At 34.8% G+C, this 22,028-nt stretch overlaps 3 protein-coding genes across 4 annotated transcripts; 1 reads left to right on the plus strand and 2 right to left on the minus strand.

Annotated features, from left to right (window-relative positions):
* The first annotated feature begins 350 nt into the window (after positions 1–350).
* LOC145621448 (basic leucine zipper 34-like) lies at positions 351–2,727 on the plus strand. The gene is made up of 4 exons (XM_081676176.1): positions 351–1,018; positions 1,893–1,983; positions 2,208–2,334; positions 2,427–2,727. The coding sequence occupies exons 1-4, from the start codon at positions 351–353 to the stop codon at positions 2,603–2,605; spliced, it is 1,065 nt and encodes a 354-aa protein (XP_081532302.1). The 3' UTR covers positions 2,606–2,727.
* A 1,316-nt stretch (positions 2,728–4,043) lies between these two features.
* LOC145621367 (uncharacterized) lies at positions 4,044–6,901 on the minus strand. The gene has a single exon (XM_081676100.1). The coding sequence runs from the start codon at positions 6,806–6,808 to the stop codon at positions 4,253–4,255; it is 2,556 nt and encodes an 851-aa protein (XP_081532226.1). The 5' UTR covers positions 6,809–6,901; the 3' UTR covers positions 4,044–4,252.
* A 7,182-nt stretch (positions 6,902–14,083) lies between these two features.
* Positions 14,084–21,428, minus strand: LOC145621051 (F-box/LRR-repeat protein At4g14103-like). Of its 2 annotated transcripts, XM_081675786.1 has the most exons (8): positions 21,318–21,428; positions 19,966–21,044; positions 19,709–19,873; positions 19,176–19,613; positions 18,914–19,031; positions 17,902–17,965; positions 17,608–17,821; positions 14,084–14,381 (listed from the first exon to the last, which is right to left on the minus strand). In XM_081675786.1, the coding sequence occupies exons 2-4, from the start codon at positions 21,031–21,033 to the stop codon at positions 19,242–19,244; spliced, it is 1,605 nt and encodes a 534-aa protein (XP_081531912.1). In that variant the 5' UTR covers positions 21,034–21,044; positions 21,318–21,428; the 3' UTR covers positions 14,084–14,381; positions 17,608–17,821; positions 17,902–17,965; positions 18,914–19,031; positions 19,176–19,241. The 2 variants fall into 2 exon arrangements, with proteins under 2 accessions (XP_081531912.1, XP_081531911.1); XM_081675785.1 differs by having other exon boundaries at positions 18,914–19,613.
* Between the last annotated feature and the right edge of the window lie 600 nt (positions 21,429–22,028).

Raw genomic sequence — 22,028 nt, forward strand, 5'->3', positions numbered from 1 at the left:
GAAAAAGAAATAAAACCCAAAAAAAACAGATAAAACAAAAACAAGGGTGATTATCCTTGTGCATTTTAGCAGATTCTCAGCCAAAAGGAAAAGGGGAGAAATACTTTTGATAAGCTGAAAAAGAATGTCATATATTTTGTAACATTTATATATAAATACTATCCCCTTAATTCCTAGTTTGTGCTGTGTTTTTTTTTTTTTTTTATTGAGGTTGTAGTGTTGGTATATCTATACACATTGTTCTTTTTTAACATTGTGATAAAGTTGTGTATATCTGAACCTTATTGGTCGTCGACCAGATTGGCAAATTAAACATCCCTTGAGTGGGAAGAAACGAAGGGTATATAGAAATGGCACAATTACCTCCAAAAGTTCCTAACATTATACCCCAGAATTCGAATCAACACCGTCATCAACAACCACAACAACAACAATGGCAAGAATTCATGCGCCCTCAGCAGCAGCAGCAGCAGCAGCAGGAGGCGGGGCAGAACCCGCCGTGGGTAGAGGAGTTCATGCAGTTTTCGGCAGTGAAGCGAGGAACACACCGGAGGACGGTGAGCGAATCATCTGTGGCATTTGTCGAGGCGGGGACAGTACCATTCCTAAACGGCCCGTTCCGTCCACCAGAAACATTAACAGGGAGGAGTAAAACCAGCAATGATGAGGAGTTTGATAAGTTCGACGATGATCAATTTATGTCTATGTTTAGTAATGAGTTAGGAGGGTCGTCTTCGAATCCGTCATCGACTTCGGATCATAATAGCACGAATGAGGATCAAAAGAGAGGGATAACGAGGAAAGGGGACCAGGAATTAGGAGGTAGACCGAGGGTGGAAGACGGCGAAAAGGCAGAAGAGGTAGAGAGTTTGCGTAAGTTTGATAAGGAAGAAGCACAAGTTGGTGGTAATAAAAAGGGTGGCAATGTACCTGCTGCGGCGGCTGGTGGTGGTTGTAATGATACTGGTGTTGTTGATGCTGATCACCAACCTGTGGTTGATCCAAAGAGGGTTAAGAGGTAAATGAAAAATTATACTACCTCTGTTAAATATTATGTGCAACTTTGGAATATTTTATATCTCACAAATAATACCCCAAAGTTGCACATAACTATTAACGGAGGTAGTACTATAAATGTTTCATGATTTTCTAAGGTTATTCAATGATAACAATTTTTACAGAAATAATTACATATATATATTGGGATTTTAAAAAATTTACGTTTTCACTTTAAATCATTTGACATAATTTGATTTTTGACACTATTTATATACGGAGTACTGTTTTTTTAAACTAATTTTTGTGTTTTATAGACTTGAGTAAACACAATCGTGTGCAATTTTGTTAAAAATCTTTCATCATAAATTTTTTCAAAACATCAACTTTTAAAAATGTTTACTTATTCATAATTACAGATATTTTCAATTCAATTTATAAATTAATAGATGTATAAATAAAGCGAATGTACATATCAATTAATTTGACACGAATGCATTAGAATGCTTTCTAAGTTAAAGTTACAATTTAATTGAGGATTTAAACAATTAATAAAAAAAGTAGTCGTTTTTATTAAAGGTATTATACTTAGAAGAAGAAATGGAGGTAGTATTATTTTTCAAAATTATCTACATGATTTTTTCAATAAATTCTGTATGTTGCAGATATTAATTTATTAGCAAGATCCAGAAAAAAAAAAAAAAAAAAAAAAAAAAAAAAAAAAAAAAAAAAAAAAAAGGTACAAAGTCAATTTCCCCTCTCTGACCTTTTTAACAAGAGGGAAAACAAAATTTCAAAATGTAGTTCTTCAAAAAAAAAAAAAAAAAAAATAAATAAATAAATAAATTTGTGTATTCTTTTACTAACGGACACTTTCTTATGTGAAAAAAACACAGAATATTGGCAAATCGACAATCAGCACAAAGATCAAGGGTAAGGAAGCTGCAGTATATATCAGAGCTTGAGCGCAGCGTTACTACTTTACAGGTTAGTACCTCTAATTTTCTCTTTACACACTTCTAACATCCTCGCCACACGCCTTTAGTGTGCGTGACGCTAAAATCAGGGCACACCCCTTGGCCTTGATTGCCATCTGAGGCTCTGAGCTACCACATACGAAGTACAACATATGTCTCGCAATTCTAGCAATTAAGTATTTATCACTAATTTGAGCCTCTTTCTTTTGTTCGACTTTTACTTCATTGCAAAAGAGTGAGGTATCAGCATTGTCCCCAAGGGTTGCATTCCTGGATCACCAACGCATGATTCTAAACGTGGACAACAGCACTCTCAAAGCCAAGATTGCAGCTCTTGCCCAAGATAAAATCTTCAAAGATGGTAAGTTTAATATAAACAATGTATCATATATAAGTTCCGAAACACTTCTTCCTAACTTAACCTTGTCACCAAATTGCTTCAATGAATGGCAGCTCACCAGGAAGCAATGAAAAGAGAAATAGAGAGGCTGAGGCAAGTATATTACCAGCAGAACCTAAACAAGACGGAAAACATTGTTCAGTCACCTACATCTTCATCTTTGCTACCTACAACCGCTCAGCCCCAACCACCCGACACCACAGTTCATAAAAATGAGCAGCTTACAGGTTAAAAAAGAATGTATTCTTCCAGTATACTGTACTATACCTCAATGATGAGAGACTTCATGTCAGAAATTCTTTGTACAGAACAATGTAAAAAATGTTCCTTTGGTTTCTCCTTGTAACATAGATATGATTCTCTCACATGCAGATGAAAATGCTAATTCCAATGCAGTGTAACTTAACGGATTAACAACATGCATTATAGTAAGGAGGGTAATTTAAATATACAGCTTATTCGGAGTAAAAATTTAAAACTAAGCTACCACTCGATAGTTGACTACTAGCTTCAAAGCTAGTTAACATTCAATCACCAAGGATAAAAGGAAGTTTAAAACTGAACATGTTATAGGATACATGCCTAGAAAGCAAGGTTATAAATGTTCTCAGCAAAACAGAGCTCCGAGGCCTCCAACACAACACACACACTGAAACACAGTTACTCCCAAAGCCCCACAAGAGTAGCATTGATCATATACAAAGGACAGGATATAATGTCAAATTTCAAGTTACTCTGATTTTCTATTTTCAAGGAAATCCAAAACTCAAACTGGCAAATTTATCAAATAATACAAATACAGAAATATCAACAATGAAATGAAATACCAACTAAATTCAAACTGGGTGAAAATGTACAAAACAACTAAAGCATTTCTCATTCACCAGTTTAGCTAAACAACATGACAAAGAAAATTAACTCAATGCTTTCTCACAAAATTCTTTATAAATGGCAAAGCAAATAAAATGCACAAAACAATGACCATTCCAAACATATGCATCCAAAAACCAAACCGTTAAAAAGATAGTACTTGTTGGTCTTCAGCCAATCGACAAACCAAGTAGACAAAGCAATAATATGAGACTGTCACAAAACATAATTTGTATTTGGCATAGACCATACCTAGATAAAAAGACAAATCACAACATAAGCAAGCTATTTCAAAAAGTTTAGAGCAGAAGAAAAATATCTTGGACAGAATTAAGAAGGAAAATTATTGAAGGTGTTGATAAAACTGGAAGGGAAGGAAAGGCTATGCTAGCAAATATAATCAGACAAAATCCCTTCTAATTTTGTCCACTTTATGCAGATGGCAAATTGGCAATGCACCAAGATGGAGATTAGACAATGTCATGGGTACAGGTAAAAATCAAAATGAATTATTAAGCAATGTAGTCTAAATGTTGTCCAATAAGACAATTTAAGTAAAATTCTCCTGAAACATGAAATAAGAAGGATACAAGTAGTGACCTGGTAACATACTGAATTTTTAGACGTTCAGAAGGAAAACTTTGGATATGGGAAAGATAAAAGAAGGGCTCATAAAAACTTTTCAATCACGGGTTTCACGATTCATTCTTAAGAAAATGCCTGAAGTTTTGTAATGTTCAATAGAAATGGAAACAAGAATATGCACGCAATATCACAAAGAGAAGATTATGAGACATACGTAGATACAATAGCAATTTCATTAGCAAAGGTATTAAGCATATGGAAAGCCTGAGGGGCATACGTAGATACAACTATAGGTAGATCTGTTGCAACAGCCATCAGTACTAGGCATTTACATATTCCTAAACACTGGCAATTTTCTACTAAAGAAACTAAGACACTTGATAGAGATACAGCACCTTTTCTACATCATCTAACAAACCTTCCATCATTCTGAAGGAACTTGCAGTTCAGTCTGACTATTTGCTGACATCTTTCGCTTCTTATAACGATCTTTCAGTAGTTCCATTTCCTTTGCAGCATCCATAAGCCTGCCATCAAGAGACTGGAACTTTGCCAAAACCTCACTGTCCCACTTCCCTTCAAGATCTTCTAAATTTTTCCAATAAGTTTCCTCAATTAGATTGCACATCACCTTGTTTTCTTCATCTTTCTTCAATTTCTCTCTCTCCAATTCCATGACACTTTTGACTACACCACCAAAACCAGCATCTTTATAGATTGGTTCATCAGGTACTTGGCAGCGCTTCCGGTAATCAGCAAATGCCTTTTGGGTTTGTTTCAAAGCCCTGCGATAACCATCTATCACACTGTTCATCAGATAAAGCTCCCTATCACGACGATTGATTTCCGCCTGTTTAATCCTCTCTAGATCACCAAGCTTGTAATTCAACTGCATAATCTCACAGTCCTTTGCAGATAATTGCTGCTCCATATAGTGCTGTTGAGCCATACTTGCTTGTTGATCTTCACTTTTCTCCGTTGCACGGCATAATTTAGCTTTCTCAATCCAATATTGTAATTGATCCACACAATGGTTAAATTCTGGAGGTTTATCTTCCCAATTGCCATCAAGTCTCATCCTCTTATTATTACCATTAAGCGGATGGTGAGAAATGTCATGCTCATTGTCGATCTCCCTCTTACCAATATGATTAAACATGGAAGGGGCACCCATCATCACATCATTATCAGCATTGGATGCCAAGAGCTCTAAAGAAGACTGACCCCCAAGTTCAGTTGAATAAGGCAGTTGCCCTGTTTGAAATGCTTGTATGAGATTTGTTGAAGTCATACCATTCAATGGACTTTTTGGCATGATATTGAACCCTTCTACATGTCCATCCCCGTCAACCTCATCGTCTTCTACATCTTCAGAAACATCTTCAAATCCTCTAACTTCCGAGACATTTGCCCCGGCCATACTACAACGCTGCAAAAAGTGCTGGCCTCCAATTTTATTATCTAAAAACCACTGCCCCTGACCTTGTTCTTCTCCCATGTCATCCTCAAATCCCATCATTTCCTCACCCTTGTTCCCCTCCCTGGAATGCTCAACATTGTCAATGTGATCAACATTTTCACTGTGATCAAAACTTTCAACATGATCAACATTCTCAATGTTATCAACATTTTCAGCATTCTCAGTACCTTCCACCTTGTTACCCTCATCGACACCTCCAGAAATCCCGATATTATCCTCTTCTTTTTCTTTTTCAAAATCTTCAACCTTCTCCATCTCACCAGCAAGACACTCATTATCCTCCTTTACTTCACCAGCATCACCATCACATTCCACAAAAGCAGCACAATCTTGGCCAAGCCTCAATTCAATATTTTGATCCTCCAACTTCTGTCCTACACTAGCTGATTCCTCACAATCTATCATCTTCACATCACCGCCATCTTCATCATCTTCCACGGTGACAGCCTCCTCCAAATTTTCACCTCCCACCTTAAGTTTCTCCACCTCAATGTTAGGAGGCTCCCTAAACAGCTCCTCCTTCTGCGACTTGATCATGAGCTGCAAATGCGACGCATAATAACAGTCCTTCAAGCTAGTCCGTTGCGTCAACTCCTTATCCACCATAAACCACATCAATCCAGCCCAATCAACCTTCTGAGGAGTCCCATCCCTTATCAATTTTGTCCACCCCACAATCTCCTTTGGCATACACCACAAATCCTCATCCTCGTGTAAAATCATCCAATTCGCCACAAACTCATCAAGAAACGACAGAAATTCTGCTGGAAAACTTTCCCCTTCGCAATCCAACTTCTTTGGTAACTTCAATGCCCGCCCCAAATCAGCCCTACTAACCCCAATCCTTAATTCATCAACATAACTATTCCGACTTTTCTGGTTATAACTCACAATTAGCTTCCCAATCAAATCAGCCCTAATATTCCTATCAAATTCAATATGAGCAAAATCCCACAACTCCAACTTCTTCAAAAACTCCTCATACCTAGAAAAGTCAAGAACTTTTCGAGGAACAAAAGGAATAGGCTTAAAACCTTGAGACAATTGCAACATTTTCCTCTCCAAAGCAATCTTACTAACATGATTATTCTTATTCCCCTTCTTTCGTTTGGATGTACGACGAACAGAAGCAGATGGGTTATTAACACCCTTAAATTCTTGCCAAATAGATTGAGTTTCAGACGACATTGAAGGATGATGAGGAGAAACAGAGACATTCATACCTTCTGACTGATCATTCTCGGGCTCCGGTTCCGGTTCAGGATCATCTTGATCTTCATCTGCAAGATGGGGTTCTTCAGATTCTTCTTGAGGTTGATTAGATGGGTTTTCTGGAGGTGGGTTTTGAGTTTCAGGGGTTGAAGGTTTTGGATTCTGAGATGGGTCCTCAGATTCAGGGTTAGGGTTAGGGTTTTGAGATTCTGACTCTTGCGATTCTTTTGGTTGTAGTTGTGGTTGTGGTGGTAATGATGGTGGTTCAGGTGGTGGTGAATCGGGCATTTTGAATTGTGATTTATGAAAATTGCGAAAAAGAGAGAGAGGAATGCAAGCAATTATGGAAGACTTGTATGGTAGAGCATGAGTAGAGAAGAGAAGAAGATGAAAACAGTCAAGTGAACGTTTTGACTTCGCATTGAGAATTTAAGAGAGTTTTTTTTTTTTTTTTTTTTTTTTTTTTTTTTTTCTTTTCTTCTTCTTTTGTTTGAGGATGGACGAGTAAATGGAGCGATTTCCCTAAATAATGTACGAGTAAAAAAACATAACTAAAGTGTATAGTGCTCGTAAAGTGCATGAATTATACAAAATTAGGTTAGATCTCGTATCATGCACGGATTTTTACTTTCTGTTACGGAGTATAAATTAAAACTATATTTAAATATAAAAAATAATTTGGTCCAAAATTTCTTATATAATGTCAAATAAAGCAATTTAAAAGATACTGTTTGTTTTCTTTATCTTTTATGACTACAGGTTATATATTTATTACTCCCTCCGTCCCCTTTTGATAGTCCCTTATGGGCATTTTTCATGGAAATTAATAAACACAAATAAGAATAGTAAAACTACATTGAAAAAGTAAATTTACATTGGGTATGGAAAAAAGTAGAGAGAAAAAGTAATAAAAGTACATTGGGAAACAAAATTTACATGGGAAATTTAAATTTGTACAAGTATTGTTGCAAATTGGAGCGAATTTTGGCAAAAAATTAATATTAATGGTTGTTGGAAAAAGCAAATGGGGTGAACATTTTGGGACTAAAATTTGTCCATAAGGGACTATCAAAAGGGAACGGAGAGAGTATATTTATTCAAGATTTCTTCTGTTTTGAACCCTAATGGCATATTTATTTTTATTTTTAATTTCACATTTGATAATTTTTCATTAATCAATTATGTCAAATTGAAAGATATATATTCAAGATTTTCTTACTATAAAGAAATGTATCCTTACTATATGGTTAAATAGTTAAGTTGGTAAATATATTATTTTATAATTTTTTCCATACTTTTTTAGGCCCTGTTTGGTGGTAGGCCGGTAGCGTTTGAGGTAGTGGTTAGCGTGTTGAAATGTACCAAGCTAAAACATAAACTAAAGTATAGTGCCCGTGTGGTGCACGAATTGTACAAAATATTAGGCCATGTTTGGTGGTAGCGTTTGAGGTAGCAGTTAGCGTTTTGACCAGTCAAAACACTACTAGAAAAAATTTGTGAGTGTTTGTCAAGGTAGCGGTTTCCGTAGCGGTTAGCAATAGAGGTAGCGTTTAGGTAGCGTTTCTGAAACGTTAAAATAGTAGTGTTTAGAAGTAACGGGTATCATTTGACAAATTTTCATTACTTTGGCCCTATTTGGAGGTAGCATTTGAGGTAGCGGTTAGTGTTTTTACCAGTCAAAACACTACTAATAAAAATATGAGAGTGTTTGGCAAGGTAGCGATTCGAGTAGTTGTTAGCGATAGAGGTTCGTTGAGGTAGCTTTTCTCAAACGTCAAAAAAGTGGCGTTTAGAAGTAGTGGGTAGTGTTTGAAATTTTTTTATTACTTTTTAAACAATATATTTATGAATTTTGATATATTTTAGTATTGCAACCGCTACTTTTGTCAAACACTCATGCATATTATCAACCGTTACTTTAACAGCTAACCTCTACCAACTACTAATTGACAGCTACTCGCTACCTTAACAGCTACCGCTACTTTCGCCAAACATTTATAAACAAAATATTTATATGAATTTTGATATATTTTAGCATTGCAACCACTACTTTTGCTAAACACTCATTGTAATACCCCGTATTTTTATATAAATTTTAATTTAAATAAGTGTTTCTTAAAGTATTTAAAAAAAACTCGAAATGAATTACTTATGGTGTTTTATTTGTTAAAAGAGTTTTATTTTAATGAAAGATCCAATTTAATTATTTTGGAAATACTTTATTTTATAATTTTAAAATATTGGGGCATATTATTTTAGAAAAGGAAATTTTAAAGTCAATGGTATTTAAGGAAAGTCAAAATAGTAGTTTGAATAGAAAAGGGATCATTAAGGGTAGGAAGCGAATTTAAGCTTATGAGGGTTTTAGAGAGAGGGTGATTATAAATATGAGTAGTCATTCACTCAAAATCTTCCTTCTTCACTAAGTCAATTTTATTTCTCTCTCTTGCTTTCTCTGACTAAAAATTCAACCTGTCAGACTTTTTCAACCACCCTTTTAGAATGAAATTTTGAATTTACCAGGGAAGATCTTTTGCATCCCATTCAAATGTTGCACATTGGGCCGAATGGGGGAATTTATGGAGTTGGCATGCATGTTTTATGTTGACAATACATTCCATGGATCTATAGAATACTTAAATGAGTGCCCTAATCACCATTTGGCTATGGATAGGCACTCCAAATGAAAAAGAAATTACAAGAATATAAAGAGAAATCGCCTCAACATGAGGGTCAGGAAGCGATGGGGGGGGGGGGGATTAGACCCGCCATTTTGGAGGATGAAGATGGACTTGCTGAGCCTAGCGCTTTTCATATGGGTGTAAATGCTGATCTTTTGAGGAATTACATACTTCCTAAGGATACACTGAACAACCATGTTTGTACCGGAAATCAATTATATTATTATGAATTTGAACATTGACTTTCAATCCCCTAATCTTCATCTTTTCCAAAAGTTTATCAACCTCCTCAATCTCACCTTCTTTGCAATGTTCATTTATCTTAAATCCATATGTCTCTACAGTAGGTAAAAACCCTCTAAGCTTCATCTCTTGCAAAAGACAATTTGCCCTCGCAACCTCATCTTGTCTTGCATTACCCATCAATTAGAGAGCTATAATACACAATATTCGACACACAATCCTTTCCCCACCTATCTTTGATAAATCTCCTTCCCTCCTCAACTTTCCCTCACTCGCACAAACCCCTCACCATGATACTTGTACTATAGTTATCCAAACAAGACCTCCCACCACCACCACCACTATCTCTCTTAAACATTTCATCATACACATCTAGTGCAACCTCCATATGATAACATTTCACCAAATCATTAAGCAATAAATTGCTAGCATAAACACTAGGCATACAATCAAACTTATCATTCACTAATCCATACAATTCCTTAGCCTTATAAACTTACCCAAAATCAGCATAAGCTCAAATTAACACATCAAAAGCTTCAATAGTAGGAAAAATACAATCAATTTTCATGCAAATTAACACATTTTCAACCTCATTAAATACCCTTTTACTTTCTAAAAGCTTAAGGGAAGAAAATGCATATCAACAAAGAGAGCAAAATATTCAATTCGAAAACCATTCATAAAACTCCAACCCTGATAAAGTGTATCATACCAAATAACATATGTAAGTGTCCCACATTGTAAAAAAAACAAGAGAGAGTTAAACACCTTATGAGGCTAAAGGGCTACTCCTCCTATTGCCATATGGTTTTGGGATAGATCCTCATTTAAACTTGTGAAGTAGAATCTCTCTCTTGGTTTGCGGGTGCAACTCAGCCCCTCCTCACAACCCAAACATGATATAAGGACCTTTTGTGCCACCTTTTTTATAAAAGGGCCTTCGTCACAAAAAGGTCTACTTAAAAGGACTTTCCTCACAAATTTTCCTAATTTATGACATATGGAGTATTTTTTTTAGGAAACATATTTTAAATACTACATACGTTAATTACAACAAGATTAATTCTTAATTACATAATAGACACTACAAACTTAAACAATGAAATACAAATATCAAATCTACAAATGATGCTTTTGTTATTTCCTTAAATAATTTATGAATATAATTTTAATCAAGTAATACTCTATAGATACTTCAATAATACTTGCCAAGAACGACACATGTTGATTATTCTTAATGTTAGTTTTTCTAACCATTTTTGTTATTGTTCTTGAGCATTCAATTAATATAAATATAGCATACGAAAGTCATAAAATTTGATATAGTGTTAATTTAAAGTAGTTATTTTAAATTACCGTGCATGGCACTTGACCTAACCTAGTTATGAATAAAAACAAAGGGGGTATGAAAATTGATTCCATAAGAGCACTATTATAGATGTTTGATTATGAAATACTCCAATTCAAAATATTTGACATGGTTTGACTTAATTAACTCATCACTAACTAAATTTGACTACTAGCATTAAATTTTAAGTAAAGTACACATTCTTACAAAAAAACCAGTCGTCCTATCGCGTGCGTGTCCAATATGGAAAATAAAAGGTGTCGATATTGTTGACATTAATTCGGTAACCTTTATTAATAGACCAATCTTAAATTGTGCTTCTCTCAAACCATAGAATAATGTTCATGACACTATCATGCTTTCACATCCAAGTCACAACAAAAGCCTCAACTAACAATAGACCAATCTAATAACAAATAAAATATTAGCTTGTGCTTCTCTCAAACCATAGAATTTATATTCAAGAAACTATCATGCTAAGAACTTAAAATTAATAGCAATATAAATTGCATGGAATAATCAGAGGGATCTAAATCATTTAAAACCTTTATCAATAAATTAATTATCTAACAAATGAAACATTATTTTGTGCTTCTCTCAAACCATAGACTTTATATTCAAGACACTACCATGATAAAAGAGTCTTATAGTTTGCTGTAGTATATAAATTACAGAAGTAAAGAAAACTACAAAATGATTGATTTTTTAAACTTCCTTATTCAGCATTTTTTAAGCTCCTAAAAATTCAGATCAATTTGAACACCCGAAAGTTGTTTATAAGAAGACATACATACTCTCCAAACTAATATGTATCAAAAAATAGATGATGATTTACCCATTCATACAGCTAGATGATTCCTACCAAACAAAAAATATCATAAGATATTATATTTTTCATGTGAGTCAAATTTTGTTGCTGAGTGTTGGCCTCAGTTATGACACTGTCGTTAGCTGACTTACAAGATCGAGGAAGTGCAAAATATAATAAACCATGTGAAAACACGATCGTGGAAGAAAAAGTAGGGGAAACCAAATTCTTCAGCATAAGAACAATGGATTTACAGCTGGTGGGTGGAGTTCTAGCAAGGAAAATTATAACACAAGGCATGGTTGGGGCACTAGTAAAGCTAATGGAGATGGTGTTTCTAGCTCTTGGGGGACTGAAAGGAAGGTAGGCCGCAAGCATAAAGTTGTAGGTAGCTGGAAGTCAGAGATTGAAAGTCGGGCTGGTAGGTTCCGAAGTTGGGACATTCAAAAGAAATAGAACAATGAAAAATCATCTTGGAGATAACCAAAAAGTAATGTTAAGAGTGTCGGTGAAGACGGTCTGAGTAACTGAGATGCTAAAAAAGAAGATGAAAAGTCTCAATCTTCATGGGATTCTGATAAGAAGTTTGGGTATTCATTAAGTTGGGAAACGGAAGAGACCAACTTAAGAAAGGACAGTGAAAACAAGATTCTTAGGGAAAACCAATTTCTTTAGGATAAGAACAATGGAAGTAGTGCTGATAGGTGGAGTTCTAGCAAGGAAAATTGTAATACTAGTCCTTGTGGCTGGAGAACTGGTAAAGCCAATGGAGATGGTGTTTCTTGCTCTTGGAGGACTGAAAGGAAGGCAGGCCGCAAGCATGAAGCTGCCGGTAGCTGGATGTCAGAGAAGGAAAGTGGAGTTGGTAGGTCTACTGCAAAATCCTCTTGGAGACAACCAAGAGTAGTGTTGAAAAGTCTCAATCTTCATGGGATTTTGATAAGAAGTCTCGGTATTCATCAGATTGGGGTTTTAAAGAGACCAACTTGGAAAGGAGAGTGAAAAACATGACTATTGTGGAAAACCAAATTCTTCAACTTGGAAGAAGGAATTTTCTGAAAAGTCCATGTTTCTGATGAATGACAATCACCTTGGGAACAACCTGGAGGATTTGGATGGAATAAAGAACGACTTGAGGTCTCAAAAGGAAGGTAGCCTACATGCATTTGGTTGTGGATAGTTGAATGATAGTATTGAAGTGATATGTATTTGAAAATTTGAGAATTGCTATAAACGAGGCAAGAGTGACAGTACTCCTCTCCCCCAATTATTCTCGCTCTTTTCCTCCCAACTTCTTTCTTGTCTCCTAGCCTACCCCCTTTCTCTTTTGAATTGCTCACTTTGTCTTTTGGTTGCACTCTCTCTTTGTCTCCCCGACCCTCTCTCTCTCTTTGTCTTCCAACCCTTCTATTTTTTGGTTCCTTTCTCTTCTTCTCTCTCTTCCCCTTTATCTTTTTATCTCTCTTTCTCTCCCTATGGGTTGTACAAACATTTTAAAATGTACTTACTCATGAATCTAACATGATTCTACAATGATGTTGAACTTTTATGTTAAATGTGCTACTAATTAGATGACTTGTCCTTGTTCCATGTTCTAAAAGGCTTTGAAAATTCCCGATCCTTCTTGTCCTTGTTCCATCCTCTAAAATGCTTTGAATATTATAGGTTGCACCTTATCCTTCTCTCTCTTTTTTTTCCTACTCCTTTCCCCTAATTTTTCTTGTTCTTTTACTCCCGTCCTCATTCTCTTTTCCTAGCTAACCTCTCTCTCTCTCTCTCTCTCTCTCTCTCTCTCTCTCTCTCTCTCTCTCTCTCTCAACCCTTCTATTTCTTGGTTCCATTCCCTCATTCTCTCTCCTCCTTTATCTTTATATCTTTCTATCTCTTTCTATGGTGGTACAAACATTAAAAAAAATACTTAATCATGACTCTAACACAATTCTACCATAATGTTGAACTTTTATGTCAAATGCGCTACTAATTAGATGAATTGTCCTTGTTCAATCTTTTAAAAGGTTTTGAAATTTATAAAAAGCTTTGAAAATTCTCAATCCTTCTTATCCTTGTTTCATCCTCTTAAAGATTTTGAAAATTATAGGTTGCACTTTAACCTTCTTTTAGCTCTTTTTTCCCCACTCCTCTTCTCCAATTTTTCTCGCTCTTTTCCTCCCGACCTCTTTCACTTTTCCAAGCCTTCACCCTGTCTTTTAAATTGCCCTTTCTGTCCATTCTTTCTTTCTCGGCCCCTCTCTCTATCTCTCTTCCAACCTTTCTATTTCCTTGTTCTTTTCTAACCTTATCTCTCTCCCCCTCTATCTTTATCTCTCTCTTTCCCCCTCTATCTTTATATCTCTCTTTCTTTCCCTATAATTGTACAAACATTTTAAAAAGTAATTACTCATTAATCCCACACGATTCTATCATAATGTTGAACTTTTATGTCAAATGCTCTACTAATTAGATGAGTTGTTCTTGGAATAACGTGAGTACCTAATGGAGGAAATGGCACCCTTTGTATTTCATAATAAAAGTACAAACTATTGGAAAAATTAAAGTATAATTATTAATGGTAAATAATAACAAAGTTTAATAAGTATCTAATTAAATCAAACTCAAAATAGAATATTATGTACAAATGTATTTTCTACTATACATGTTCAAAGTTCAATTCTATAAAAACTAAGCTATATTCATAGGAATTATACTTCATATTCTTCGTAGATAATATTTGGTCCATGCCACCAACACTTTTCAATTTGAGAGTTTCTGAAGATTTATCTGAAGAAAGGGAGAAATAGGTAATTTATCATTACAAAATGAACAATAAGAAGATTATAAAGCATCCCTTCTCCGAAAATAAACAAAGGTACAAAGGTACACATTATAGGAGTCACCAACTTAGTCCACCCTTGTCTATGCATTTTTCATGAAATTTCTGAGAAAATCAAAGCAATAAAAAGTTCTACAAAAGGGCAGAAAAGCACAGAAAATACAACTTTATCAATTTAATATGTTTATAAACCATATCAAGGGATAAAATAGAGAAACACCTGAAGTAAATGGGGGCAAACCGGTAAAATGCGGATGCTGATGTGTGTGCTGATTGGGACAAATTAACACAGACATATTGATACATCTATATCTATACTTAGTCTATAAAAACACAAACCACAATCTATAATAAGCCACATGTCACCATAATCACTCATATGCCACATGTTACCTCTCTTAATCCTTTCTTTTTAAATTCCCATTTATAATAAATTAAAGTTATCTATACTTCTATACTTTATTATTAGTATTTAAAAACACAAACCACAATTTATAATAAGCCACATGTCACCATAATCACTCATATGCCACATGTTACCTCTCTTAATCCTTTCTTTTTAAATTTCCATTTATAATAAATTAAAGTTAAACTAATTAGTGTTCATTACATTAATAAAATAGTCTTTATAAAATAACCTAAGCAACAACCCATGCATCGAACGGGTCAAAAAGGCTAGTTGTAATTGAATCAACGACTGTTACCCAAGTACCCAACGGCGTCAAATTGACCTTGCCCTTAGGTTCACCCTTCAATCACAGGGTTTTGGTTTAATTCGCCGACGGAGATCGTACTGTCGTCGGTGGAATAAAGGTGGAGATGAGGAAGTGGTGTCGGTGGAATAAAGGTGGAGATGAGAAAGCGGTGTGGTGGAAGATGGACACGGTGAAGATGATAGTGTCGGTGGATCGGGGAAGGAAAGAGGTAGCTTCAATGGTAGAAGCTTCAATGGAGTAAGCTTTTCGTCACCCTGTCAACTCCTACAGTTAACCTCTTTTAGCATTATCTCCATCCGATTCGGCATAAGCGTCCACCATGGCATGTTACATCAGACAACGAAAGCTTAGATGTTGCATTCACTGTTCGCTTTATTTAAAAATAAGCCATTTGATTAACATAACTTGTTAATCAAATAGAGCAATGGGGGTCGGCTCAGAAAAGCAGAGACAAAAGGATTTTTTTTTTACAACACAATGGTAACACATAAGAATCGTTTATATCAGTTTGTTCCATAATGATACATTATTTCACAGTTCACCAATTCTGAAATCCCATTATTATTGCAATAGCTTTCAAGTTTCTTAAGAGTCCTAGGAAAAAATTATACGCATTCTCTTATTTGAATTTAGAATAATCAGACAAACAGCCATTACTGATCAAATATCAAGAAGTCTAACTTGGTATTGCCTCGAAGCTGGAAAGCAGCAGGAACAACTATGAAAAAAAACAATTCACAACTACCTTTTTACAATTTTACACTATGCACCAATTCGCACATTCCAAAGTGCGGTTCTCAAAGTTAATACTGGCCTCACTCAACACGATAAATAAATTGATTATACTTTTTAAAAATGCAGGGAAACTAAGAAGGACGATTCTACATTTTAAAAATTTAAGAAAGTATCTTCCACCTTGCGTGTAGTCATCTTATACTTTAAAACAATCCATTAAACTTCTCTCTTTTTTCTTTATTCCTCTCTCTCTCTTCTCTAAAGTCTCTACTTCTGTGGCTTTTCACTTACCTTTTACTATATTGCCATTTTTAGATTACCACCCTCAACTTATCCCTTCCACTCCCCCCTCCCTCACACACTGTCACTCATTCTTAACAATTTTGTGTATTTAATAAAGTGTTTGTAAAAATAAAAAAATCACATATTCTAGAAATGGGTATCTTAAAAATGTCTTATACGAACAAATAATAACCAAGTAGCACCTTGATACCTAATTTAATCATGCATTTTATTTGCCCTTCAATTCTATGCAATTATTGATGGTCTTACCGTCTTACTAATAATTGGTTACCAAAAAAGGGGAAAAACAGAGCATATTAATCCATCAATAAATTTCTAATACTAAAAAACCATCATATAACAAAATACTTCATATAACACTATGGTGGGTATTGATTGAATTATTTCATTTGATACAAGTATTGTTTGAATTATTTTTATTAGAAGCAAGTATCCACATGATTCTCTGGTAACATTACCGTAAGGTTTAATTGTGGCTACACTCCAGCTTCATTACCTGTCAGAAGTATTTCAGTTGGCCTTACAAATTTCAGATTATCCCAGAAAATTAATAATTCCAAACCTACAAATATTTATATCTATAAGACAAATTCGAGAGCGGCATTTCATAATTAGCCAGAGTTTATTCATGTTGTCTACTTATTAAGGTAGAAAATCAAGTTAATATATAATCTGTAGAGCTCGATTAGATCCTCAAAACATCAAGTTTATCCTAACTTAATCAACCCCAGTTAAGAACTTTAAAACAAAATTCAGGCAAATAGAACCTTAGAGCTTTGTTTATGTACTCCAAGCGAAAACAAAAAAGATGGATAAACAGTAAACCCTAGAAATCAAATCTTTCATTTTAAATACTTACAAGTCAACTCACAAATAAAAACCCATATAAACAACATGAAGCTTAATCAATCGATAACAAACAATGAAAATTCGCCTACTCTTCAAATTAGTAGTTTCTAATCAACTGTAAATCCAAATAAACATAAAGCTGAATCTTGATCATCCCTACTCTCCAACTTAATAGTTTCTAATCAAACTGTAGATTTAAGTAAGGAACTGCCAGAAAGAGTGTCTATAACACTACTTCAATGCCAACTGACTCATTGCATACATGTTTTTCAATTGTACAGACATTACCCCATGATAATTAAATACCTAAAGAAGACAATAATGGGTATAAATTAGTAAGGAAAGGTTCCTTAGCCTGTCTCAGAAGTTTGAAGTGCAAATTCTAACTTTTAGACATGTAATTTAGCACACATCAAACATCGGTTAATCATAGTGAATTATTGACTCCGTCCTTTTATGAGGCATTCGACTTTAGCTGAGGCATGTATGATTCTGGCACAATTTTAGTAGGCTCAATGTATAATTGTATATATCTAATAGACTGACGACAAATATTGAGAAAGGATCATACCCCTGTGTCACCGCCTCTAAGACCAGAAGACCGATTGGCTATGTAATCAAACACATCGAAAATTGCTGATGATCCCACTTCAATGAAATTTTGCCAGCAGTAAAATGGCTACATCCCAAGCTCTATATCTCAACTCTTGCAGGTTCTTGCCAATATCCGTGTCATGTTTCGACAAATATGGCCTTAATAAGCTCTTATACACATAAGAAGTTCCCTGCATCATACCACATTTCTGTCAGTTAAACTCTAACATCAAAGTTACACATCAGGGATAAGCATTAGTTAATTAATTACCTTTGTATGTGGATACCAGAGGTGGATAATGAAAGCCAACTTCAACTCTCCATATAACGGAACCCTTTTGGCGAAAATGAAATCATGTTAGTAGTAATTGAAAGAAAAAACAGGTAAATTAGATGACTACAAAGATAATCAATGCAGGGGAGCAGGAATTATACACAAGGTTATAAAAAACATTACTTCAAATAGTCACATCAGATTGTAAAGGATAGAAAAAAGGAAATGAACTAATCACTTTATAGCTTCCAATATGCAAAAAATATATTTAAAATTGGGAATTTTATCTTTTTCTTATATATTACCTATAATAGATCAGAATTTAATCACCCAAAAGCTGATTAATTTACGACCTTCTTTTGAAAGAACACAATAATCTTTTGGAAAGCTATAGTAAATGAAATTGAAGATGGATCAAAAAAAAAAAAAAAAACAATTCTACCGTAAATAACATTATAATAACACAAATCAACAATTAAAGGATGACAAAGACTAGGATTAACGCATGCAAGTAAAAAAATAATCCAATTCATAACTAATGACAATCAACACAACCTCTACCTCAAAATTAAATTATCCCAAATACAGAATTCAGAACCAAAATAAAAAAGCCCAGAGATCCCATCAACTAATCTCATGAAAATCTGTGAATTGGGTGAAAGTAGGATACTCCAAATTCGAAATAATCTCAATTAGCAGCAATAGAAAATTCAGTCAAATATACACCCAAATAACAAATAATCAAAGTTCAAACTTAATATACCAAACCTTTAACAAAAGCAACTAAAACCCTAAATCTTCCAAATTATATTTCAATAAAACCCCTCAATAATTATTCGATAATGACGATAAAATTGCAGGTAATTGCAAAGCTTGCATGCAGATTAAACGACTATTGGAATGTCGTTATGAGCGAAGGCGAAAACCCAATTGTGGATTAATAAAACCAAATTACAATATTATTATTTTGGAACCCAGAAAAACACAATTTTGAAATTGAGGATCTTACCGAAAGTATCTCACATTGATGCATTGACAATAATCAAACAATCAAGGGAACCACCGCTACCACCACCGCCCTTATCCCACCGTTCAAGTATCTTCTATCCTCACTCCGATGATATTGTCTAGCGCCATTGTCATCACAAACATATAACTAAAAGATATAAATGGTTGACTAAAGCATTGACCAACATGAAAAACAGAAATGTAGCAAGTAAAAATAGAGAAAGTACCAAAATATAATAGAGTAGGATAGAGAAAATTTATACTAGTAATAAAAGTTGACGGGTAATTTATGAAACATTATCTTGTAAGGCGTCATTTTGATCAATTGATCACAATACTTGAATTGAACAGGTTACCGAGGCCCTTGGTAAATTCTTTATGGTGTTTTCAAGCAGCAACTGATCTGGGAAGGGAGCATCAGTTCTCTCAGTTCGGCATACGACCAATTCCTCCAAGACGAATGCGTGTCTCAAGAAAAACTTGATTATTTCTACTTCTCGTTCTAATACTCCATAGTATTCTTTTATCACTATTCTTTTGAGATGATTCCTGACACATGAAGGAATTGCTTGAGCTGTTCTGAAATACTTCAGTTCCAGCTCTAGTGACTCTTTTTCATAGCCAAATTCATCTAGGGGATCATGATCATGTGCCACTTGTCTCCCTTCATCAATGTAACAAAAACTATACTCCATGAGCCCCTGCAAATCAGAAGACATATTACGGTTACATCATATCACCATTATATAATCCATTCCGCGAATTCTAAAAACAAATACTGAAACCACACACTAACCCCACGAAACATAATTGTCTCTAAGGAAGGCGAACAGGCAAGAAGTGGCAACAACATACTATTCCAATAGATATATTGAAAAGCATAATCCAATTCCAGATGCTTCAGATTAGGAAACATGGGCAGTTGATCCTTTAGGAACTTTTCGCCAGCATAGTCGAACACCTTCAGCCAAAGGTAAACATTTAACAGAGTTAGATTTCAAGATTCATAGAATAATTTAACCAATAATAGAATAAGAGATTTCACATACATACCTCCATAAGACAGCTCAAAATACAGCCAAACAAACACAAATGCTTAACACATGACAATGGTCTGAAAAGGCTAATTAATTTCTCGAAAGAAACCAGAATACTTTCGTGTCTTAAGTCATCGTCAAAGGTTAGATCTGCTTTCACAAGACAAGGCATTAATGGGATAGAGTAATTGCATGCTATATTATCCAAGTATTCAAGATACTCCAAATTAGGAGCATGGATAAGAAATAAGTCACTGTTATCCCACTCAGCAGCTCTAGTATTCATTATACGCAAACACAATTTCCGAAGGGAAGTAGAATAGATAGAAGTGTGATAGGCATGGTTCGTAGAGGCTTCATAGGTGAGGTCTTCGAGTAAGGGGAAGCTTGAAACTAGCCTTGGCAGAAAGTCATCATCAGAAACAAAAAACACTTTCAAGCAGAGTATTTTCAAGCGTGGTAGTCGATAGGATGACATGGCAATTACTTGATCAAGGCCAAGGTTGACCTCAAGCTTCAACACTTGCAACGTTTCACACATGAAAATAGCTGGGGGCAGCTGAGCATCGCCTGGTTCCTTCACTCTAATACAGAGGTCAAGCTCCCTAAGGCTACAAAAAGTCAATGGAAAAGATATCCACGCTTGAAATCGTGTAAATTTCAAGTCAGGAAGACAACCTCTATGACATTGACACCAATGACTGCCATGTGCGAATCGGGAGCGTTTGCTGCTAACTCCAAGTTTGAAACTGGAAAGATACTGAGACATATGTGATTGGAGGACAGTATCAACAAAGGTGACAAAAGTGGAGAAGCGTTCAGTTGCGTAGGGACGTTTCAAACAAAGAGATACAGGTGAAACGTCAAAGTCGAGGCTCGTAATCAAAGCGAAAACACGCCTTAATCTCCTAGACAAAACAGAAGTAGCAGCAGCATCTTTTGTGGGAAGCAAAGAGAGTATCCGAATCAACAAATCATCAGGCAAAGTGGTGAGCCTATCAACCAACAGTTCCCTAAACTTGTGATTTTGAGCATCCAATACAATCGAACAAGTTGTAGTACATGGTTTCAAGCTACAATCCATACACTTGCACCCTGATTCATACATTATTATTATTAGGGCCCAGAAAGTAAAGTCTCAATTCTAACTTCGATCATAACATTAACCATAATTCATTCCAATATCAAAATTTTAAGGAGAAATGCTCCAATTTCAAAAATTTGATTCAAATAATAAGCTCACAAAAATTGAGTTTAGTAATAATGAACAATAGTTCAATAATCGAGTATACTGCGAATTAAATCAACAATAAGAGCTAGATTGTGAAATTGATATTCGATGATTACAAGAAGAAACGAACATCTTACCTTAGATGCTGCTTCGATGGAAGATAAAAACAACAGAAGTCGCCTGAGAACGTGGAGTGCGTTTCAATAGAGAAGGGGGTGAAGGTAGGTCGGCCGTTTTCAGTAGCTGTAATTTTTTTTTTTTTTTTTTTTTTTTCTGTTTTACCAATTACTCCGTATGTTGCAACACGCCAACACGTGACTTATCTTAAAAAATTACTCCGTAGCTTCAATAAATCATCAATAATCAATAATCAATCAATCATATCATTTTATATACTTCTCCGTTCTTTTATTATTGCACCATAGAGGTTGGCACACATATTTTTGGTAGTGGGAAAAGGGAAGAGAGAGAGGGATAAAATTACAAAGTTATCCATGTAATGTAAGCATAAACTATAGAATCAAATGCCAAAAGTAAGGTATATTGGGTATTTGTAGTGTGAACAGAGATATTTTGTTTCCTAAAATATAAATGATGCAATAATATATGTGAAACTTCCTTAAAAGGCAAGTGGTGCAATAAATAAAAAAACGGAGGAAGTAACTACTTCCGTGTTTTTTTAAGTGTTATAGTTTGATCGGCACATTGTTTTAGGCAATTTAATTGACTTAAATAAAATGAAAAATTGACATGAATAATCCCAACTTTGCTCGATTCGCCCAAAATAATCCCAATTTTTTTATTATTTTTAATAATCCGAACTTTAATTTAAATTTTCTTTTAATGGT

This window comes from Chenopodium album, chromosome 27 (genome assembly GCF_948465745.1).
Source record: "Chenopodium album chromosome 27, dcCheAlbu1.1, whole genome shotgun sequence".
NCBI lineage: Eukaryota > Viridiplantae > Streptophyta > Magnoliopsida > Caryophyllales > Amaranthaceae > Chenopodium > Chenopodium album.